This window comes from Malus sylvestris, chromosome 14, assembly GCF_916048215.2.
Source record: "Malus sylvestris chromosome 14, drMalSylv7.2, whole genome shotgun sequence".
NCBI classification, from domain to species: domain Eukaryota; kingdom Viridiplantae; phylum Streptophyta; class Magnoliopsida; order Rosales; family Rosaceae; genus Malus; species Malus sylvestris.
This window is the reverse complement of record NC_062273.1, coordinates 1,280,103-1,302,758: the sequence shown is the minus strand read 5'-3', so window position 1 is coordinate 1,302,758 and position 22,656 is coordinate 1,280,103. Positions and strand designations below refer to the sequence as shown.

The 22,656-nt window shown below is 43.0% G+C and overlaps 2 protein-coding genes across 2 annotated transcripts; one reads left to right on the top strand and one right to left on the bottom strand.

Annotated features, from left to right (window-relative positions):
- Window positions 1-17,018: 17,018 nt before the first annotated feature.
- On the top strand, window positions 17,019-18,121 carry LOC126600154 (peroxiredoxin-2E-2, chloroplastic-like). The gene has a single exon (XM_050266704.1). The coding sequence runs from the start codon at window positions 17,199-17,201 to the stop codon at window positions 17,898-17,900; it is 702 nt and encodes a 233-aa protein (XP_050122661.1). The 5' UTR covers window positions 17,019-17,198; the 3' UTR covers window positions 17,901-18,121.
- On the bottom strand, window positions 17,943-22,656 carry LOC126600151 (pentatricopeptide repeat-containing protein At5g12100, mitochondrial-like). The gene is made up of 2 exons (XM_050266701.1): window positions 22,467-22,656; window positions 17,943-21,897 (listed from the first exon to the last, which is right to left on the bottom strand). Exon 2 carries the CDS (start codon window positions 21,743-21,745, stop codon window positions 19,265-19,267), a length of 2,481 nt encoding a protein of 826 aa, XP_050122658.1. The 5' UTR covers window positions 21,746-21,897; window positions 22,467-22,656; the 3' UTR covers window positions 17,943-19,264.

Genomic DNA, 22,656 nt, shown 5'->3' with positions numbered 1-22,656 from the left:
TGGTTATATAGAATTATGGATAAATCTGTTATTTCCATCCAATAGAGTCCATTTCTAAGTTATTGTCCTTATTTATTTCAATTAATTATCATTACTTTAAAAAAACAAAAGTGTACACTTCATCTTTGATTTGACCCACAAGTCCAACCTGGTTGGCATCTCACAGGTGCATTTTTTGTTCACCATTCTTAAATAGTGGTAATGCAAATCACTATTTTTGCATTAATGGGTGAATAAAAATTTTAAAATTTGTGTTTATATACGACATATGTCTCGAAATCAAACTCATTTAACTATAATAAATAGAATAGTGAACAAAAATATTCTCGAATTTCACACAAAAATTACATTATTTTTTCTTCTCTCTCTCAAATACAAAAAGGACAGGAATTTTTCTTCTCTCTCTCAAAATATTTTAGTTTTTTTACTCTGTTTGCATATATTTTGTGATTCGAAAATTGGTGGCTAAATGGTCAATGCGCATGGGATTGCATGCTTGTATTTATTTAAGACTTTTTGGCGTAAACTATGAACTTAGACAATGGGAAAAAAAAAGGTTTTAATGTTTTATAAAACATGTCAATAATGATATAAAAAAATGAACCATGAACACTGATAAGTGATAATATAGACAGATAATTATTTCAAACAAACATTCTTCCTTCGTTTTGATTAGGTTAAAACCTTGCAGATGTTGTGTCAAGTACTCACTCAGACAATTTATCGATCAGTTTACATGCATTATGTTACTATCTAGTCGACTAAGAGGTTATCATAGGCACTATCCATCCACTTTTTTCGATCTTCATGGATGAACTGACCACTCTTGGACTTTGGAGAATTCACCATTGGTGAATAATATCACCCAAGAATAGCAAGCCAAAAACCATCATAGTTTGTTTGAGAATTTTATGTTTGAAGCTTTTTTACTCATAAGCGCTTATGTTAAAAGTGCTTTCAATAGAAGCACAGTAAAATTTCTATTAAAAATCCAAGCGAAACACTTGAAAGTACTTCTTGAAGAAGCATCTGAGATTCAATTCTCTATAAAGCAGTTATATAATAAAAAAACACTTTTAACTTTTTAAGTCAAACGCAGTTACAAACGTTTTTTATTGTCATACATCGCATTTAGTCATTCCACAAGCAATCTCAAACAAACCCTCCACATCAAACTCAAAAGTAACATATTTGAATGATTGAATCCTAAATCAAAAGCTAGTTGAAGCTTCAAATTTTAGTTGAGTGTTACATCGTGTAGTTAGAAAGGCAACCCAATCCAATATTTGAAGTGTTTTTATTTTATTTTTTTTCAAGTTCCAAACGATATTTTAAGTTAATATAAATGAAGGAGAAAGATACAAACTTAAGTGCACATACAGAAAAATCATATTGCTCTAACCAATTTAACTATGTGTTATATTAATGTTGGATCTAAATACGGAGCATCGATCAATTGGGCCTGTACTATAATCCTGTGGATTAATGACTCGTGGCTTGACAAAGGCATGCAACTTTTGTTTTCCTTTTAAGTTCGGTAGATGCGCAACTCTTGCAAGCATATCAACACTAGAAAATTTTCATAGTGACAATAACACGGGTGATACACCACGTGTTTTTATGTAAGTAGTAGAAAATTTTATTTTTTAAGTTATTAACTTTTTCACACACATATCTCATTATTTGTATAGTGACACTATGAACACGAAAATTTCCTGAAAAGGAAAGAGACAAGAACAACGTGCACAAAATAATATTTTTATTTGATGATTTTGGGTTACAATCTCTCTTAAATTTGATCATCTGATTCGATCTCCGTAAGGTGTTGATTTGTGGATGTGCGATTGATCCAAAGGGCCATTGGGCTTGATCTAAGGATGAACGTTCTTCAAGGGCCGTGGACTCGATCTTGAAGGTGGATTTGAGCGAATCTTCAAGAAGCCGTTGGGGCTTGATCTTGAGGATGAGCGTTTCTTCAAGGGCCGTTGAGGCTTGATCTTGAATAACGGTGATGAACGGATCTTCAAGGGGCTTTTGGGATTGATCTTGAAGAACGGTTGGATGTGTGGATTTGTTGATATTGTTGATCCAAGGGCCGTCGGGGCTTGATCTTGGAAGAACGATGAACGAAGAACGAAGAACACTTTCTTCAAGGGCCGTCGGGGCTTGATCTTGAATCGGTGGATTGTTGATCCAAGGGGCCGTCGGGGCTTGATCTTGGAAGAACGATGAACGAAGAACGAAGAAGGCTTTCTTGATTCTTCGGGAATCTGGATGCTTGAGAGCTTCGGAGTTTCAGAGCTTCAGAGCTTGAAGGTGTAATATGAATTCCTTTCTAAAATGAAATGAAATTGGCTTCTATTTATAAAATTTTCCAAGGCCTAATTTTGAATATAATATTCCAAATGAAATAAGTCGTTTCTGCCATGTGCTGATACGTGTCCTGTTTGATGACTTTTCCGACTCATTTCAATTTTTCGTCGAGTCATATGCTACGTGTAAAATTTATGTAATATATATAAGCGTTGAAACTTTGATTTATCAGTCAACATTTATTTACCAAAATTTCATGTCTACAAATGCCCCCACTTCAAGGCGCGTCGTATACATGTGCTTGTCACGTGTAGGAGATGCGTTTTGAAGTTCCTTAATGTAGATGTCGATCCAAGAGCCGTTGGGGCTTGATCTTGAATTGGGCTGGAAATTTCTTCAAGGGCCGTTGAGGCTTGTTCTTGGACTTTGTTTGAAATTTCTTCAAGGGCCGTCGAGGCTTGATCTTGAAGGTTAAAATTGGACCACAAGGAGCTTTATGTGGTAGATGATCTTTGGCTTTGGTAGTGGATGAATCGGCACGTGCTTGTTTTTGCGCTTTGTTGACTTTCCACAGCTTTGATCTTGAACTGGGTTAGAGGATTTTCTGGATTCCTCCAATTGTTGATTTTCCACAACTTATTCTTGAACTGGATTTGATTCAAATATGGTGGACGCTTGATCTTGAATTGGACTTGTGATTTCCTCAAGGGTCGTCGATGCTTGATCTTGAATTTGGCTGGAAGCTTCTTCAAGGGCTGTTAAGGCTTGATTCTTGAAGGTTAACTCGAACACTTGGCAAGCAGGCACGAGGTGAATGTGACAACTTGTTGCTTTGTTCAATCTTTCTAATTCACACCTGAGCAGTTTGGTCAACGGTATGATCTTCAAGATTGATGAGCTCTTCTTCCAGTTGGTGACTTGATCTTTAAGGATTTGATTCAAGGGTGGTGAATCGGCACGTGAAGCCTACAACGCCTAGCGAGTCGACCCAAGAATTTGAGGGTCAAAACGAGTCCTCCACCCATAGTGATTGCAACCTTGATGATATGAGATACTTTTGATTTTGAAGAAGTAGCAGATGAATCGGCACGTGCTTTGTTGTGCTTGTCTCCACATGCTTCAATGTATCATTTTCCCTTGCCTTATTTGTTCTTCTGGCAGATGTGGTATCTTCTCTGGAAGCATAAGATGTTGAGATAATGGGTACCTCGATAGCAGTGCTCGGTAAGCAATCAGGGAAGGGTTCCAAGCAGTCGGTTCCAGATCGGAAGATTGATACCAAGTGCTGGCTGATTGCTTTCTTTCTCCTTGTCCCGCAGGTAAGAACAAGGACAAAGAAAATGATAGGGAGAAAGCATGATATTAAATACTCTTACTTTCGAATAAGTAATGGTGATTTGACAGCGTTGCACATCGAGGCTTTGTTCTTCGGCGATGGGGCGGTCAATATTTTGTTGAAGCTTATCGAGCTCTTGGATTTAACTCAAACCCCTTATTCTCTCTAATTCTTCAACTCGGACTCCTTCTGCTGAGTTGACTGTGTACGCCGCATTTCCTTATTTGTTCTCCAGGCAGATGTGGCAGCTTCTTGAGTTCCTCAGCTCAGACTCCTTCTGCTGAGTTGGCTGTGCAGGCTGCATTCTTCTCTGCTTGTTTCTTCTGCACGTTGTCTCCACATGCTGCAAGGTATCATTTTCACTTGCCTTATCTATTCTCCAGGCATATGTGACAGCTTCTTTGGAAGTACAGCAGCAATGGAAGACGAGTACTCGAGAGGAATGCCAGGTAAGCAACCAGGCAAAGGTTCCAGGTAGTCGATTCCTTACCCGAGTTTGAGTGGAGGTTTCGGCATATTGTTTTCTTTATCCTTGTCTTTGTAGGTAAGAACAAGGACAAAGGAAATGATAGGGAGAAAGCATGATATGAGATACTCTTGCTTTCTACCCTGGTGATATGAGATACTTTTGCTTTAGTGTCATTTGCTTGCAGAGGTACCCCAAGGAATAAGGAACACTGAGTGACTCGAGAGGCTTCGTTGGGAAGGCATTCTCGGAGATGAAGAAATGTTATGTATATCTGCCTTGCTATGGAGGGTGAAGGTGGACAGTTATAGGAAGTTCTTTAATACCTGTAGATGTACTATTGTTTCACTCGTGTCGGTAACCATTGAGTGATTGATCAGTATGGCTTCACGTGCTTTCTTCTTTATCAGAAATCTTCGACAAATTGTCCGTAATTTTTTGCCAAGTTGAGTGTGCATGTGATAGGTGTTGACGAGGCTGAAAAAGACTGGCGCCTCTTCGATATTTGGGATCGGCGCTTCGACAAATTACCCGTGATTTCCGCAAAGCTGAGTTTACGTGTGACGGGTGCTGACGCGTCTGGAAAAGCAAGATGCCTCCCCGATTTCTGAGCTTGCCTCTTCGATTTTTGAATTGGCCTCTTCGAATTCTGAGCTCGCTTCTTCGATCTCTGAAATCCTATCGAGTGTTGATTTTTTATAGAGGCATGCAGTTCATTTCAAAGCACACTTGAATTTTCGCTTGTAGAAACTCCCTTCTTGCACTTCTAAGATCTTGATTCGTCTGACCTCCTCATTTTTTAACACCTTTGAAAATGTCTGGACCATCCGACCGTCGTTTTGACTTGAACCTTGGTGAAGAGGCAATCCCGCCTTCTCCAGACAACATATGGCGCCCATCCTTCATATCCCTTACTGGTCCTCTTACCGTCGGGGACTCGGTGATGAAGAATGATATGACCGCTGCGGTGGTGGCCATGAACCTTGTCACTCCCAAAGATAACAGACTACTTTCTAAACGGTCTGATGAGTTGGCTGTTAAGGATTCTCTGGCTCTCAGTGTGCAGTGTGCAAGTTCTGTGTCTAATATGGCCCAACGTCTATTTGCTCGAACCCGTCAAGTTGAATCATTGGCGGCTGAAGTGATGAGTCTCAAACAGGAGATTAGAGGGCTCAAGCATGAGAATAAACAGTTGCACAGGCTCGCACATAACTATGCTACAAACATGAAGAAGAAGATTGACCATATGCAGGAATCTGATGATCAGATTTTACTTGATCATCAGAGGTTTGTGGGTTTGTTCCAACAGCATTTGCCTTCGTCTTCTGAGGCTGTACCACGTAATGAAGCTCCACATGATCAACCTCTGGCTCCTTTTCTTCCTGGAGTTCCGCCGAGTGGTGAGGCGCCACCTGATCGTCCTTGAAGACCCTCTCTTGTAAATTTGATTTGATTTTTTTTTTAGGTATGTATAATGCAAATTTATGTAAAATTTCCAGAAAAATAAATAAAATGGACTTTATTTCTCTCAATGCATTTGTGTTTTTTTTTCTTTTTTTTTTATATCGTCGGACGATACCTGATGCACCATCCCTCCCTCTTTTATATATATATATATATATATATATATATATATATATATATATATATATATATATATATATATTAATTCTTATGGTGCGTGGAGCACCTAAAAAAAACTTTTATTATTTATTATTATTTTTAAGGTGGTGCCTGATGCACCATTCCAATTGGCCTTATATATATATATATATATGGTGCCTGATGCACCATTCTAATTGCCCTTATATATATTTTTATTATTTTTTTATCCTTATGGTGCGTGAAGCACCAAAAGACCTTTCACTTTTTTTTTCTCTTTTTTTTATTATTATTTTTTTAAGATGGTGCTATGCACCAAAGACCTCATACATATATTTTTTTCTATGGTGCCGTGCACCATTATACTTTTATAATTTTTTTATTCTATTTTTTTATTCCTACGAACTCAGGAGCATGAATGTTTGCCTTTTGTGGCTTTATAAAAGGATTACTACCTTCTCCTATTTCATCGCATTGCAGCGAAGCCGTAACTTTCAACCAAACCGACAGTAGAGAGGAAGAAGAAGGTGCATCGAACCAGGTTGCTCAGGTTCTGCTGTCCTTGCTGCACTACCGTCGCTGCACTATCTGACGTCTTTGCTACACTGTCCGCTGCCGTCCTTGCTGCATTGCAGTCGCTGATTTATTTATTTTTTTCGAGGTCATGGTATTTTTTAAATGCTTTAAGAGCAGCACCATCACCATTCTTACGAAGGCAAGTGATTCGCAAGACAGATGAACAACGTTGAAGCTTTACGAGCCACTGACTAGTCCTAAGGCGCTTGCTCTTCCCGCAAAAGATAACTCCACGCATATTAAGTCGTGGTCTTCCGAAGTATCTTGGGAGGTGGTAGATTCTTTTGTTTTTTTTTTTTTTTTTGGTTCTTTTTGTAAATGTTAGGAATCTTTAATTTTGAGAAGATAGAGCATGGTGCCAGGACCTCATGAAGCTTCCAGAGATGTGATTGTTGGTGGCGGAGTAAGCAGGTTGCCTAGTGCTTGTGCCAGAGACTGCAACGGGGTTTCGCTGTGTAGTGCCTTTTGATCACAGTTTTCCTTCGGTGGTGCGCTGTCGTGTGGTGCTGTGATAGAGATTGCAGTGGGGATTTGCTGTGTAATGCCTTTTGGACACAATTTTCCCTTGGTGGTGACGTCGTCGTGTGGTGCTGTGCAAGAGACTGCAGTGGGGATTTGCTGTGTAGTGCCTTTGATCACAGTTTTCCCTCGGTGGTGACTTTGCCGTGTGGTGCTGTGATAGAGACTGCAGCGGGGATTTGCTGTGTAGTGCATTTGATCACAATTTTCCCTCGGTGGTGCCTTTGTCGTGTGGTGCTGTGATAGAGACTGCAACGGGGATTTGCTGTGTAATGCCTTTGATCACAGTTTTCCCTCAGTGGTGCCTTTGCCGTGTGATGTTGTGATAGAGACTGCAGCGGGGATCTGCTGTGTAGTGCCTTTAATCACAGTTTTCCCTCGGTGGTGCCTTCGTCGTGTGGTGCTGTGATACAGACTGCAACGAGGATTTGCTGTGTAGTGCATTTGATCACAGTTTTCCCTCGGTAGTGCCTTTGCCGTGTGGTGTTGTGATAGAGACTGCAGCGGGGATTTGCTGTGTAGTGCCTTTGATCACAGTTTTCCCTCGATGGTGCCTTTGCTGTGTGGTGCTGTGATAGAGACTGCAACGGGGATTCGCTGTAGAGATGGTTGAGTCATTGGAGCTTGAGGCAGAATGTAAGGTGTCGAGCTTCATGATCGGCTAGTCGTTTGACGGCGGTTATTGAAGTTCTTCGTCGATTTTGATCATGATGGCCAGAATGCACTGCTGTTTGCTGCTTGGAGCTCATTCCAGTACGTCACTTTTACCTTGTGGGGTTGTGCAAAAGACTGCAGCGGGAATTTGCTGTATAGTACCTTTTGTTACAACTTTCCTCGGAGGTGACGTCGCCGTGCACACCGACCATGTCGCCTGCCAACTCATTCCTTTAAAGAAATAAAGTATTCATATTTTGAATTTGCTCTTTATTCTTCAAAGCCTTTTTGATGTGACTGTACTTGAAGTTTTGAAGTTTCAAGTTGCCTACGTACCCTTCCAAAGAAGAGATCAAGTCATAACGTAGTTCAAATGGGTGATGGATTGCTTTTGGCAGTTTTGATGGTGGTTTTGATGATGATTTCGCCGTACACAGTTTATGCTCTTACGGGCCAGGAGCTTTGGTTCGTGCAGTTTAGGCTCGTGCGAACAAGGAGCAGAGTTGTTGCCTTCTTAGGGGTAGTAGCGCTTCAAGAATCTACCATTGATAGGGCCGATCTTCAAGCCGTCTTCCGCCATGATTAAGTAGGCGCCATTGGTGTAGACTTCTTGTATTACGTATGGTCCATCCCACTTTGACGTGAACTTGCTCTTTGTCTTGTGAGTTGTGATGATAGGCCTACGTAATGAAAGGACGAGATCTCCCATTTGAAAAGAACGAGGGAGAACTTTCTTGTTGAAGGCCTTGGAGAGTCGTGCTTGATAACACTCCAAGTGTTGCTGGGCTTCGAGTCTTTTCTCATCCAGCGCTTCCAGCTCTTGAAGGCGCAACTTTGCATTCTCTTCGTCAGTCAAGCCTTCTTGTATAGCCATCTTTAGCGAGGGAATTTGACTTTCGAGCGGTAGAACAGCTTCCACGCCATATACGAGAGAATAATGTGTAGCTTGGGTAGGCGTTCTATATGTCGTCATGTATGCCCAAAGTGCTTCGCCTATTCTTTCATGCCAGTCTTTCTTTGTTTTGCCAATTACCTTCGTTAGGAGGTTGCACAATGTCTTGTTGAATGCTTATGCAAGACCATTGGTCGGAGCATGATACATGAAGGATTTGTGCTGCTCGAACTTGTATTTCTCGCAGAGCTCGTTCACGAGTCAGTTGGAGAACTGTTTTCTGTTGTCAGTGACAATGTAGCGAGGCACACCATATCGGTGGATGATATGTTCCTTGATGAAACGGACGACAGTTTCCTTCTTGACTTCCTTCAAGGGTATGGCTTCAGCCCACTTGGAGAAGTAATCTGTTGCAGCCAAGATGTAAGCTTCTCCTGCAGATGACTTTGGCGCAATTGGTCCTACGACGTCCAATCCCCATGCATCGAATGGCCATGAAGTAGCTGTGGGGTGTAATGGTTCAGGCGGTTGATGTATGAAGTTGGCGTGAAATTGGCAGGCTTGGCACCTTTTGGCGTGTTCTAGGCAGTCATTTACCATGCTTAGCCAGTAGTAACCCATTCTTTTGAGCTGGAAATGAAGCTTCGGTCCGGACTTATGCGCCCTACATATTCCTGAGTGTGCTTCTTCCATGGCTTGATTGGCTTCTTCCTCGCCTAGGCATCTCAGAAGTACTCCTTCAAAAGATCGCCGGTAGAGTGTCCCTTTGTAATAGAGGAAGCGATGTGCTCGTCGACGTACTTCAGAGCGGTGTTTTGGGTCATCTGGAAGTATTCCATGCTCCAAGTAGCTGATCAGAGGCTGTCTCCATTCTTCAACGTTGACCGGAAGTATTGAAATAACGTTTGTATCACTTAGTACCATTTCAGTAACAAGCGGGATTACCCATCTTTGGCAGATTGGCACGTTTGCAGCTTCGTCTTCTCCTAATGTCATGCTCGAGGCTAGGTTGGCGAGAGCGTCTGCCATTTGATTCTCTTTTCTTGGCACGTGTTCTAGTGTTACGGCCTCAAACCTTTGTAGCAGTTGCGTTGCCAGCCGGAAGTATGGGACGAGATCATCTTTCCTCACCTCACATCGTCCATGTCGGGAATATGTTGATGTAGAACACCTCCTCATTAGGCAAGTCGTCTGAGATTTTCTAATTGGCTGAGATTGGATGGTCGGCAAGGAAGTCTGCTAGCGCTTGTCCCTTGATGGCTTTAGCTGAGATATAGATGATCTCGTATTGATTGAGAAGTAATGCCCATTTAACTAGTCGCCCTGTCAAAACTGGCTTAGACATGACGTATTTGACCGGGTCAGCTTTAGCAACCAAGTGGATGATGTAAGCATGCATGTAATGTCTGAGCTTCTGGATGGCAAACATCAAGGCAAGGCACATTTTTTCTATTGGGGAGTAGTTCAACTCAGCGCTGGTGAGCGTTCGACTGAGGTAGTAGAGCGCTCATTCTTTCTGGGATTCGTTTTCCTGTGCCAAAAGTGCTCCAACTAAACTTTCATGAGCAGCAATGTACAATATGAGCGGTTTCCCTGGTACAAGTGCCCCTAGGACAGGTGGACTTGATAAATACTTCTTTATGCTTTCAAAAGCATTGTTGCATGCTTTGTCCCATACGAACGGAATATCTTTCTTCATGAGTCGACTGAACGGTTAACAACGCCCTGCAATGTTGGAGATGAAGCGTCAGATGAAGGCTAGCCGTCCTTGTAGACTTTTCAACTCGTGCAGGTTTCTTGGCTCGGGCATGCTTTGAATGGCCTTGATCTTTGATTAGTCCACTTCAATGCCACGATGCTTGACAATGAAGCCAAGGAACTTTCCAGATGTGACGCCAAATGCACACTTTAACGGGTTCATCTTGAGGTTGTATTTTCGCAACCTTTCGAACACTACTCGCAAATCATTCAAGTGATTTGATCTTTTCTTTGTCTTGACCACCACATCGTCTACATAGCATTCTACGTTCTTGTGTAGCATGGCATTGAAGATCTTCTGCATTGCGCGTTGATATGTAGCTCCAGCATTCTTCAGACCAAATGGCATCACCTTGTAGCAGTAGATACATTTTGGAGTGCGAAAGGCTGTTAGTTCCTCATCTTCAAGAGCCATACGAATTTGATTGTATCCAGAAGAGCCATCCATGAATGATAGTGCCTCATGGCCAGTGGTTGAGTCCACCATGATTTCAATGATTGGCAAGGGGAAGTCATCATTTGGGCAAACATCATTGAGGTCTCGGAAGTCTACGCAAACACGTATTTGTCCAGATTTCTTAAGGACTATGACGATGTTGGAGATCCACTTGGGGTATTGCACCTTTCGAATGAAGCTTGCTTCGATCAACTTGTCAATCTCGGCCTCGATTTATGGGATGAGCTCGGATCGATAGCGTCTTTGAGTTTGCTTTATTGGTCGCATTTCAGGCTTGACTGCAAGATAATGCACAGCAATGATAGGGTCGAGGCCGGGCATTTCCTTGTAGGTCCAAGCAAAGACATCCTTGTACTCTAATAGCATCTGGTAATACTTCTCTATCTCGTATGCACTTAGTAATGCACTCACGAAGATAGGCTTCGGTTCCTCACTTGTGCCTAAGTTGAGTTCTTTGAGATCGTCAACTGTGGCTTGCCCCCCATTTTCGAGTTGTGACGGTGCTGCAATGACATCTTCCTCGAGGATTTCATCTTATTCACCTTCTTGGATTGTGATGTGGAAGATGTCTTGGGCCTCTTCTTTGGTGTTGACCTCTCGAGCTTGTTAGCATGAAGATTGTCCAATGTGGATGATGGTGCGCCTTTTCACTTTCAGTGATCCAACTGTGTTAACCTCTAAAATTGCTTGGCGCTTCATTCTTGAAGGAATGGAACTTCGAACGTCATCATTTTCTGCCAGACGATCGATCTTTTCTACTTCTAGTGTCGTCTTTCTCCTTTTAGAAGGTTCTTTGGCTTCTCCAAGTCTTTCCATAACTGACTGTCGTGGAGGAAAGCTAGTCGTATTGCTTTGCTTCTTAGGTTTCGATAACCTTTTGAAAACAGAGCTTCGAGATACTGGCGTGTTAAGCCTTTTGAAGACGGAAGTTCTGTTTTGACCGTCAATGAGTTTAGGTGCCGAAACTCTGGTCCTTGAACGATTCATTCTATCGAATACTGATGTCTGGGGGGCAGGTCGAGGCTCCTCTTTATCTTGTATAATGCTCACGCTGATGTGTTGAGCGCTAACATTTTTTGCCTTGCTGGAGATCTTCACCGGTGCATTTGGTGTGAAGCCAAGTCCAGCTTTGTTGTTGTTGACCCCGTAACCATGCTCCTCCAACTTCTTCTGAGTTTTAGTAAGATCACGTTCGTTGTCTTTGACGGTGTTCAAATCCTTCTTTCCCAAATTTGCAGAGGAGGTGAAGTTGTACCCAGCTTTCGACATGAGTTTATAGGCGTTTGGATCAAAACCTTCTTCGGTCCTCTTGGTTGGGAGAAAGCTTGGTTCTACCCCCTTTGGCAGACCTTTTATAAAGCCTTATGATGGTCTTGCAACCTTAATGTCGCCTAGATGTGTCAGAGGCAAAATTGCATTCGTTTTGAGCAACTTTACATTATCCATGTGCCGATGTGCATCGGCTTTGCTTGCTGCAGTTTCAAACGGGGATTAACCATTCTTTCTTCTCGACGTTGGGATGTATCGAAAAACGAGTATGTTTGGTCCATTTGAGGGTGTCCTATTCCCTCTGGTTGTTGCAGGTTTAGCAAGCTCATCGTCGTTTTTGCTTGAAGATGGCATAGCTTCTTCTTCTTGCTTATTGGGCACGGCTTGCCATTCTTGTTTTTTAGGTGTTGCTTTGCCCATGGATTTGATCTCTTTTGGAAGAGTTTCAGGCACCATGTCTTCATCCATGTAGAACTTGGCGTCTGCGAAATGTGATTCGGTTTCGGTGAATGGCTTGGTGTCACCATAGATCACCTTCACTCATTCTCGGTAAAATTTTAAGCATTGGTGAAGGGTGGACGGTACTACTCCATTCGCATGGATCCAATGCCTTCCTAAGAGCAAATTGTAGGAAGTTCTTGCATCAATTACGTGGAATATTGTGATTGACTTGAGTTCACCAATGGTCATCTCTACTCGGATCATGCCCATCGCTCTTTGTCCTCCTTGGTTAAAACCTTGGATTAGTAGACGGCTTAGGGATAGTTCATCCACCTTGATGCCGATTGTGGTCATTGTTGACTTTGGCATGATATTTATGGCTGATCCGCCATCCACAAGCATGCGGCTGACTTTGTGCTCCTTTACGTAACCAGAGATGAAGAGAGGTCGGTTGTGAGGCTTGGATCCTAGCAGCAAGTCTTCGTCGATGAAGTGGATTGCGTCCTCGGCGGCACAGCATGTGGCACATTCATGTGGTCGAAGCTTCAAGCTTTCGTTCTTGCTTTCTTGCACTTCATGGTCGTCGGAACTTGCCAAGACCGCTGCCAGTACTTTTCGCATCTTTTTTGGCAACTGGAGCGCTCCCTCGATGCTAAAGTGTGTTGGCAGACCTTCTTCAGTTGTAAGAGTCTTTTCCCCCCTCAGTGGTGACAGCTTTGCTTTTTGAGGGTTCTTCCATTTCTATTTCGACCATGTGATATGCAGTGATAATGCACTGTTGGAAAAAGTCCTCCGGGAAGTATTCGCGCAAGGAGACGGGAATACGTGGCTCTTGCTCCATAGGTTCCCCAGCATATGTTGGCTTAGCAGCTCTTATGCTTCTTTTAGGCTTCCTATTGTTGCGGCGGCGGTGCTTTCTCGCTCGCTCCCCATTTGGCTTTATAGCTTGTGGTCTTGGCTTCCTCGTCTTCTTATAGGTCACCAATGTCCACCCTTCTTCATCATCGATAGGTGTATCCTGGTCGTTTGCCCCCAATGATGGTTGTGCATAAGGTGCCGTGTAGCTTGTGCATTGATAGGAATGGTCGGGTATTTCTTGAAGAGGCACGGGATCAAAGGATCCGAACACGATCGTAGTGGTATGCGTTGCGGCTGTGTCTTCTAGGTCGAGCTCAATCCGCCCTTGCTGTGTCAACTTCATGATGAGTTCTTTTAGGATGAAACACTTGCCCACATGATGACCCACGATACGATGGTACTTGCAGTACTTGGGATCGTTAACGCGATTCATCTCTTCAGGGCGTTTGCATTCAGGTAACTCAATCACCTTTTTCTCCAGTAGGTCGTCCAGCATGGCGTCCATGTCGGAGTCCGGAAAAGGGTATACCTTCTGCTCCAGTTCCCTCAAGGTGTTTTTGTACCTATCTTGAGTGTGGGAAGTCTCACTTCTTTTTATCTCCTTTACTTTATTATTGAAGGAGATTTTGACGGGTGCAGACGAGGTCTTGATAGGGGTGGTATTGGTGGTAAAAGCTTTCTTGGCGGGCTTTTTCCCATGATTGTCTGCTCTTGAAGTAAACACCTTATCCCTTTTGAAATCGGTGATTGGCTCCTTCTTTCCATGGTGGGCGATGCTCAACTCTATGTCGTGGGCACGGGTGGCTAATTCTTCAAAAGTTCGTGGTTTGATACCTTGAAGGATGTATTGTAAACCCCATTGCATGCCCTGGATGCACATCTCGATTGAAGAAATCTCGGAGAGTCTGTCCTTACAGTCGAGGCTTAGATTACGCCATCGGTTGATGTAGTCCATGACTGGTTTTTCCTTCCATTGCTTCGTGCTCGTCAGCTCTAGCATGCTCACAGTGCAGCAGGTACTATAGAAGCGGTTGAGGAATTCCCTTTCCAACTGTTCCCAACTGTTGATGGACTCGGGCTCCAGGTCCGTGTACCACTCAAAGGTGTTTCCTTTTAACGAGCGTACAAACTGCTTAGCGAGGTAATCTCCTTCCGTCCCTGCATTGTTACAGGTTTCGACGAAATGTGCGACATGTTGCTTCAGGTTTCCCTTTCTGTCAAATTGCATGAACTTCGGCGGTTGATAGCCCCTCGGCATCCTTAAGGCGTTGATCTTCCTGGAGTAAGGCTTCGAGTACAACGTGGAGGCATAAGAGCTCCCTTCGTACTGTGCCTTGATGGTGTTGGTGATCATCTCTTGCAGCTGTTAGATAGAAAGAGATCTCATGAGTGCCGCTGCTTGGTCTGGCTCCGGCTTCACATCGATTTTCTTCACTGGAAGCTCATCTTCTCCGCCAATTCATTCCTTTAGTGGATCATCCTCTGGGTCGGGTTTCTCGCCGTCATGCGCCTCCAATCGATTGACTAGTGCTGCAATTTGCAAGTCTTTTTCTTCCACAGTTCGGGTTAGCCTTGCGATTGCTTCATTCATTTAAGCCAGCTGCTCATCGATTGAAGTTGCTCCAGTGGTCATGACTTGCATGGCTGAACTGCCGCTTGAATCGGCATCGGAGAGCATGGATTCAGAGTATTTCCTTGGGCTTACCCCCCTTGGTGCCCTTAGTGAGGCTAAGGTGATCACAGACTTGTGCCTTGGGTGTTCTTGTTCCCTTGGCAGAGTTGATGCAGAGGTGAAAGAGGCGGCAGAAGTAGCTCTTGTCTTGCTTCGAGTCGTGATGCCCAAAGTGACACCACTTGCGACGAGGACGCTCTTGTTCTTTGCGCCGATTGCGGGAACAGTTTGAGCCTTCCTTGATGCCATTAATTTTGGAAGTGTGCTTAAATTTCTTGAACGGAGAAAGAGATGAGAGGTAAAGATGGTCCCACTGGGCGTGCCAAATTTGTGAACACGAAAATTTCCTGAAAGGAAAGAGACAAGAACAACGTGCACAAAATAATATTTGTATTTGATGATTTTGGGTTACAATCTCTCTTAAATTTGATCATCTGATTCGATCTCCGTAAGGTGTTGATTTGTGGATGTGCAATTGATCCAAATGGCCGTTGGGCTTGATCTAAGGATGAACGTTCTTCAAGGGCCGTGGACTCGATCTTGAAGGTGGATTTGAGTGAATCTTCAAGGAGCCGTTGGGGCTTGATCTTGAGGATGAGCGTTTCTTCAAGGGCCGTTGAGGCTTGATCTTGAATAACGGTGATGAACGGATCTTCAAGGGGCTTTTGGGCTTGATCTTGAAGAACGGTTGTGTGGATTTGTTGATGTTGTTGATCCAAGGGTCGTCGGGGCTTGATCTTGAATTGGTGGAAGTTCTTCAAGGGGCCGTCAGGGCTTGATCTTGAAGGTGGATGATTGTTGATCCAAGGGCCGTCGGGGCTTGATCTTGGAAGAACGATGAACGAAGAACGAAGAACGAAGAACGAAGAACACTTTCTTCAAGGGCCGTCGGGGTTTGATATTGAATCGGTGGATTGTTGATCCAAGGGGCCGTCGGGGCTTGATCTTGGAAGAATGATGAACGAAGAACGAAGAAGGCTTTCTTGATTCTTCGGGAATCTGGATGCTTGAGAGCTTCGGAGTTTCAGAGCTTTAGAGCTTCAAGGTGTAATATGAATTCCTTTCTAAAATGAAATGAAATTGGCTTCTATTTATAGAATTTTCCAAGGCCTAATTTTGAATATAATATTCCAGATGAAATAAGTCGTTTCTGCCATGTGTTGACACGTGTCCTGTTTGATGACTTTTCCGACTCATTTCAATTTTTCGTCGAGTCATATGCTACGTGTAAAATTTATGTAATATATATGAGCGTTGAAACTTTGATTTATCGGTTAACATTTATTTACCAAAATTTCGATGTCTACAGACACGTGATGTATCATTGCGTGTGCCAATCACACTGAAAAATCTTTCAACCTGTGTCAAGTACAACACGTGATCTCACGTGACACATGCCGACATAAACCTACTAGACTACCACGTGTGGCGCGATGCTATATGACAAATTCTGAGAGGGTCATTTGACAAGTTATGTACCATAATTTGAAAGTTTTTATTGATAAAAGGTGAATTAAGAGTTCATTTGTATATGATTTTAAAATAATTGAAAGCGTTTTTGGTAAAAAAAAAATTTTAAAAGTAATATTTTCATTACACTAAGACCCTCCATTTTGTGATGTTAAACACAGAAATATGTTTAAAGCCTATCAACTTACTATTTTATATTTTAGCGCTACTAATCACCATACGTTAGACTACATCAAGATTAAACGCTTGAGTTCTAACTTATGGCTTTAGTGTAATAATTTTTGAAGTGCTTGTGCTTCTTGTAGGAAACATTTTAAGTATTTTTCAAAATTCAATTGCATTTTACTAAGGATTTGTTTCAAAAGCACTCTATCAAGAGCGTTTTTAGTTATTTAAAGAGCACATTCAAACTAACCCTAAAGACAAGTTATAGAACTCAACTACTTTATGACATGTTTATTAATATGTAATAGGACGATATCCTTTAAACTGAAATGAATTGTACTGAGGAGGAATAAAGTTCAATTTTTTATTAAATTTTTTTACTAAATTATATGATTTTTTTTAATACAACGATATTTTTACTTTAGCCGTTCTAATTATCAAGTTTCTTTGTGGAGAGAAGGACGTATCCGAGTGAACATAACCAAGAACATGTCATATATACGTTGATAATTTTTATGGTGGCAAAGTTGGAGGTATATGGAAACTCACATGCCCACACAACAGAAGGGTCCAATAAATCCTCTATCTATCCGACCCTCTTCACAACAACCTCTCATTGTTCCCTCCGCTAAAAACCCTTAAACCCAACAAACCCAGCGTACCCAGCAAACCCTGCATGCCAAAGCTTACCAGTCTCTCTCTCCCATCTCAAACTCACTCTCTCACTCTCTAAAACCCAAACCACCAAAAATGGCAGCCTCCCTCACAGTCTCAAGGCTCCTGACCGCCCCCAAGTCCCTCTCTTTCTCCACTACCACCGCCGCCGCACCACCCAAAACGTCTCTCTTCTCACCCAAATCCCTCTCCTCCAAAAGCTCCTACACCCCTCTCCTCCTCAAACACTCCCCACACCCAAAACCCCTCCTCCGCTTCTCCACCACCGCTGCCAAACCTATATCCGCCGCCATCGCCGTCGGCGACAAGCTCCCCGAAGCCACCCTCGCGTACCTCGACGCCGCCGGCGACGTCCAAACCGTGACTGTCTCCGAGCTCACCAAATCCAAGAAGGCCGTCCTCTTTGCCGTCCCCGGCGCCTTCACCCCGACCTGCTCCCAGAAGCACGTCCCGGGATTCGTGGAGAAGTCGGGTGAGCTCAAGGCGAAGGGCGTCGAGACCATCGCCTGCATTGCGGTCAACGACGTCTTCGTGCTCAAGGCGTGGAAGGAGAATCTCAACATCGGCGACGAGGTGCTGCTGCTGTCCGATGGGAACGGTGATTTCACGAGGGCGATTGGGGCGGAGCTCGATTTGAGCGATAAGCCGGTGGGGCTGGGCGTCAGGTCCAGAAGGTACTCGCTTTTGGCGGAGGATGGCGTTGTTAAGGTCTTGAATTTGGAGGAAGGCGGTGCCTTTACCTCCAGTGGAGCTGAGGACATTCTCAAAGTGCTCTGAATTTGCTTCTCGCGGCGGCGGTGACGGTGGTGGTTAGCTTCGTAAGGTTTTTTTTTTTGGTTTTTTGTTTTTTTTTTTGTTTTTTTTGTTTTTGTTCTTAATTTACGAGTTGAATACTGTGTTGCGAGCTTGTAGCTCAGATGGTTAAGAGTAGCTTTGCAGCCGAGGTAATGAGTTCGATTTTCCACTCCAATCTAATAAAATCAGTTGGGTTTTTTTTTTTTTTTTTTTCTGATTTGATGGTTGTAGAAAATTCTGGTTTTCGAATTTTCGTGATGAATTGTTTGCGTTTTGGCATGGTAATATTTAGTATCATGGCCTGTTTGGAATTGCATTTCCAGAAAGTACTTATGCTAGAAGCCCTTCCATGACTCAAGCACTTTTAAGTTTTTCTACAAAACGCAAGTAGAAGCGCTTTGGCTATCATGTAGCGGTTTGTGCCCTTGCAGAAGCAATCACAAACATGGCAGAAATGAAAGCAAACCATCAACATTTCATGTCATTGCAGCCAGGAACTTCTAATGATCCAGAGAGACCACTTCTAATGCAGTGGCCCTTGAAAAACCGTCTTCAGGCCGATGCATTGCTTTCCCTCCCGGAGAGCATAAAACTTGAAGAGAAATGAAGGTTCGTTGCCGGGCTACTGGTTTAGCAACATTTCTATACGGACATCGATCTTGGCCAGTTCTCGCGCCGTGAACTTCACGAACACTAAACATACGATCCCTACGTCTTTGGCAACGGAAAACACATCCCCACTAGAGTTGCGATCATCCATTCCTTTGACCGTCATTTCTGAGCAGATGATCCCGAGCTCTGGTAAGTCGTAACCTCACCTCCTCTTGAAGGCCATATGCAAGTTCATTGCACGCGGAGACGGTTAGAAGAAAACCATGCTCAAATTAGATGCATCAACGTTCGACAACATATATTCCATTTTCCAGTAAAACGAAGAGCTTTGAAACAGCTTTGAAGATCGCAACTTTTCAGAACGCCAATCCAAAAGCTTATTCACATTGAAGACGAATAGGATAAACAAGGTATACAGCACTAAAATTCACCATAAACTTATACGGACACCATACATTTTTGGGTTTTTATGGAGAAGATATGGGATGCTCGAAGCTTATTCACATCGATAACTCTCTCCCAAGTCCACGAAACAACGAAAAGCTCCTTGCTCGCTTCCACCGGCCAATCTTTGCCGGATTACTTCTGAACTTATCTGACCAACACCTTTTTGGAGTTTACTGTGCTCTTCTTCAAGGATATGCCAGGCTGCCAGCGGAGATGTACGCTATGGGATACTTATATCTTGGCCAATTCTTGTGCGGAGAACTTCAAGAACGGCAAACATCTGTTCCCTAGACGTTGGCAACAGAAAACACTTCCTCATTAGAGCTGCAGTCATTCATTCCTTTGGCGCTCATTTCTGAACAGACAATCTCGGCCTCTCGCAACCTCCCCTCCTTTTGAAGGCCAGATGTAAGTTCATGGCACGTCGAGGCATTTAGAAGAAAACCACTCTCAAACAGTTCCCTGTACCAAAAATAGGCACCACTGAAGTCCTTCAGTTCACAGTGTCCCTTAACAAGTAAGCTATACGTATCAGCTTTAGGAGTCAATCCTTGAGCCTTCATATCATTTACCAGATCCTTTACCTCTGAAATTTTTCCTTGCTTGAAGTGCCCCAGAATCAAGCTATTATATGTCATCCTATCAACATAAACATTCTGGTTTACCATCTCAGAGTGCAAAGCAAGTGCCTTTTGAGTGTCTCCGTGCTCTGCGTAACCGTGAATGAGTGCATTATATACAACCCGGTCAGGAACCAGGCCCATCTGTAGCATTTCATTATATAGCTTCTCTGCTAATGCCATATCTTCCCTGATACACCCACTAATTAGAGGATGATATGTATACAAAGTAGGTTTCATGCCCAGACTCTTGATAGTTTCAAACAATTCCAGACATTTCTGGGTGTTTCCAGCATCAGAATAACCTGAAATTAGGGAGTTGTATGTAATCACATTCGGGCTATAACCGCTACTTGTAATTTGAGATACATAGTCTTCAGCTTCCATGAACCGTCCTTTCTTGCAGAGTCCATGAATGAGTGCATTGTAGGTTACAAGTGTTGGACTTATCCCAGTTTTCGCCATCTCATCGAGGAATCTGTAAGCATCTTTCAGATTCCCCACCGTACAGCAACCACCAATGAGCATATTATATATTTGTGCATTTGGCAAAACCCCTCTGCTTAGCATGTCCCTCAGTACTATTTCAGCTTCAAGAAGCCTCCCGTCCTTGCACAAACCATTTACAAGAGAACCATAGCTCACAATATTTGGCTTAATCCCCTTATTTTCCATCTCTTCAACAATCTGGAAACACTTATCGAATGCACCCATCTGCCCGTAGCCATTAATAAGGATGTTATACGTCTCCAAATTTGGAAAAACTCCCCTCTTTGCCATCTTCTTCACCCATTCCTCAGCCATATCCATATCCTTTGTCTCACGGATCTTGTCAATCAAAGAATTGAAGGTGATGCAGTTCGGCTTTAACCCGCGTACTTCCATTTGTTCAATGGCCAAAATGGCTTTGTCTATCTCACCCCTTCGACAATAACCACTGACAATAGTATTATATACCACTACATCTGGAATAAAACCAGTTTCCATTAGTTTCTTCAAAACCTCCTCTGCCTTCTCAATGTTTCCTTCCTTGCACAAGCCATTCAATAAAATGCTACAAGTATAACCATTAATCCTCACACCTTTACTAATTGCTTCTTCAAATAAAGCCAGTGACCCCTCACCATCCCCACACCTGAAATGCCCATCAAAGAGTATGCTATAAGTAAAACCATCAGGTGCAAAGCTGTGAGCTTCCATCTCTTCCAAAATCCTTTTCGCGTCCTCGATTCTCTTCACCCGACAAAGTCCACTGAGCATTGTATTATATGTGACCATATTAGCTTCCACATTCTCATCCTTCATCCTCTCTCTCAATTCAAAGGCCTTCTCCAACTCACCCGCCTTAGAATACCCATCAATCATCGTATTGTACGTAACCAAATTCGGGGTCACCTTTCCCTCAATCATTTCATCAAACACCTTCTGTGCGTCCCTCATTTTCTTCTCTTTACACAGCCCACCGAGTAAAACATTATACACAAACACACCTGGATTCATCCGCTTCATCTTCATTGAATTCACTAGCTGACCAGCCCTTTCCAGGTCCCCTAACTTTACAGAAGCTTGTATTGCCTTCCCATACGTGAACTTATCAGGTCGAATGCCCTGACCTGACTCGAAAATCTCCGAAAACAATTCAAGGGTCTTACCAAACTGCTTTGAAGTCACCAAAGATTCAAGCATCACATTGACAGAAGCTAAGCAAGGGCGTGTACCACTTTTCCTCATCAAACTGTACAATTCTACTGCTTCAGTCGGCATCTTAGACTCTGAACAAGCGGCTAAAAGCATGTCGCAGAATGTGGGTTTCATGGAGGGTGCAGAGAGAGAAAACAGGGTGTAGAGTTCAGTGGGGGAAGAGTAGGGTGAACCGGGGAGAATGAGAGACTTGATGAGCCTTCGCGCTGTTTCAGAGCGACCCTGCTGGAGAAGGACTCGGAGTTTTCGGACTTGCTCATGGCGTTGTTGGTCGTGGATGTTGGTGGGGTTGTGGTTCTCTGTTGGGCCTTCGATCTGTGGTTGATGAGTTTGGTTGTCAGCAGAGTCTGTGCAGAGATTGAAAGGTAGAGGGACTGAGATTGGATTTTGAGGTTTGTTGATGGCATTCAATACGGATTTGGGAAGGAGATAGACACGTCTTGCCATTTTCAACTTTTCAGAGTCTGTAATCAGTTACGGACCCAGGTATTAAAACTGCAAAGGGCTGAACTTCGAATCCAAATTTCATTAGCAGAAGGATTTTGTCAAACTTTCAACAGAGTCTCCTTCGTTTCTACGACATTCCCCCAAGTTCACACCTGTTGATGACAAAAAAAAGTGTAGATGTATTACAAAGGCTGTGAGAACGATTTGCAAATCCGTACGTAGAAGTCCATACGTGGGAGTTGTTCTAATCCCTCCTGTCTAACATTTTATTACAAACTTGGCATCAATCCCTTGGGACTTGGAAATCCCTCACCCAAACATAGCCTACAAATATTGCAATGAGGGGATAGAATCCAAGTACACAAATCGGAACGTCACAAATGAGAGCTACACAACACCTAAATTCGACTCATCCAACACGCATTCTCGAGAAAAACAAAGTACTTGAAAATTTCTTAACTCAAATTCAATAGTCGTTCCTTCAAACCTCATAAAACCTAACACTTAACACTCCCAAATTCGGCCAATCTGTTATTTATTTGTTACTTTCAGTATAATTCATGATTTAATTTTGTCAATTTTCCGACTTTGAGGCAGCTAGAGAGAGGAAGACTACTGAATTCAGTGATTCAGGTTCAAAATTCCAGTCCCTAATTTCCCCAATTCCACAAATCGCTAAACCCTGAAATTCAAGAACAAAAGGAAAAAGAAACACACTTACATGAGGAAGGAGTTAGCAGCAGTCCACAGTAGCCACCGCCTGGAGGTGGAGGAGAGGTGCAGTCACGGCAGAGCGCAGAGGAGGAGGAGTCGGGATTTTGATTGACCCTTCAAAAACCCTAAATCCTTTTTTTTTTTTTTTTGTTGTTCTTAATTTGATCGTAAAACCCTTCTAAAACCCTCTTTGTAAT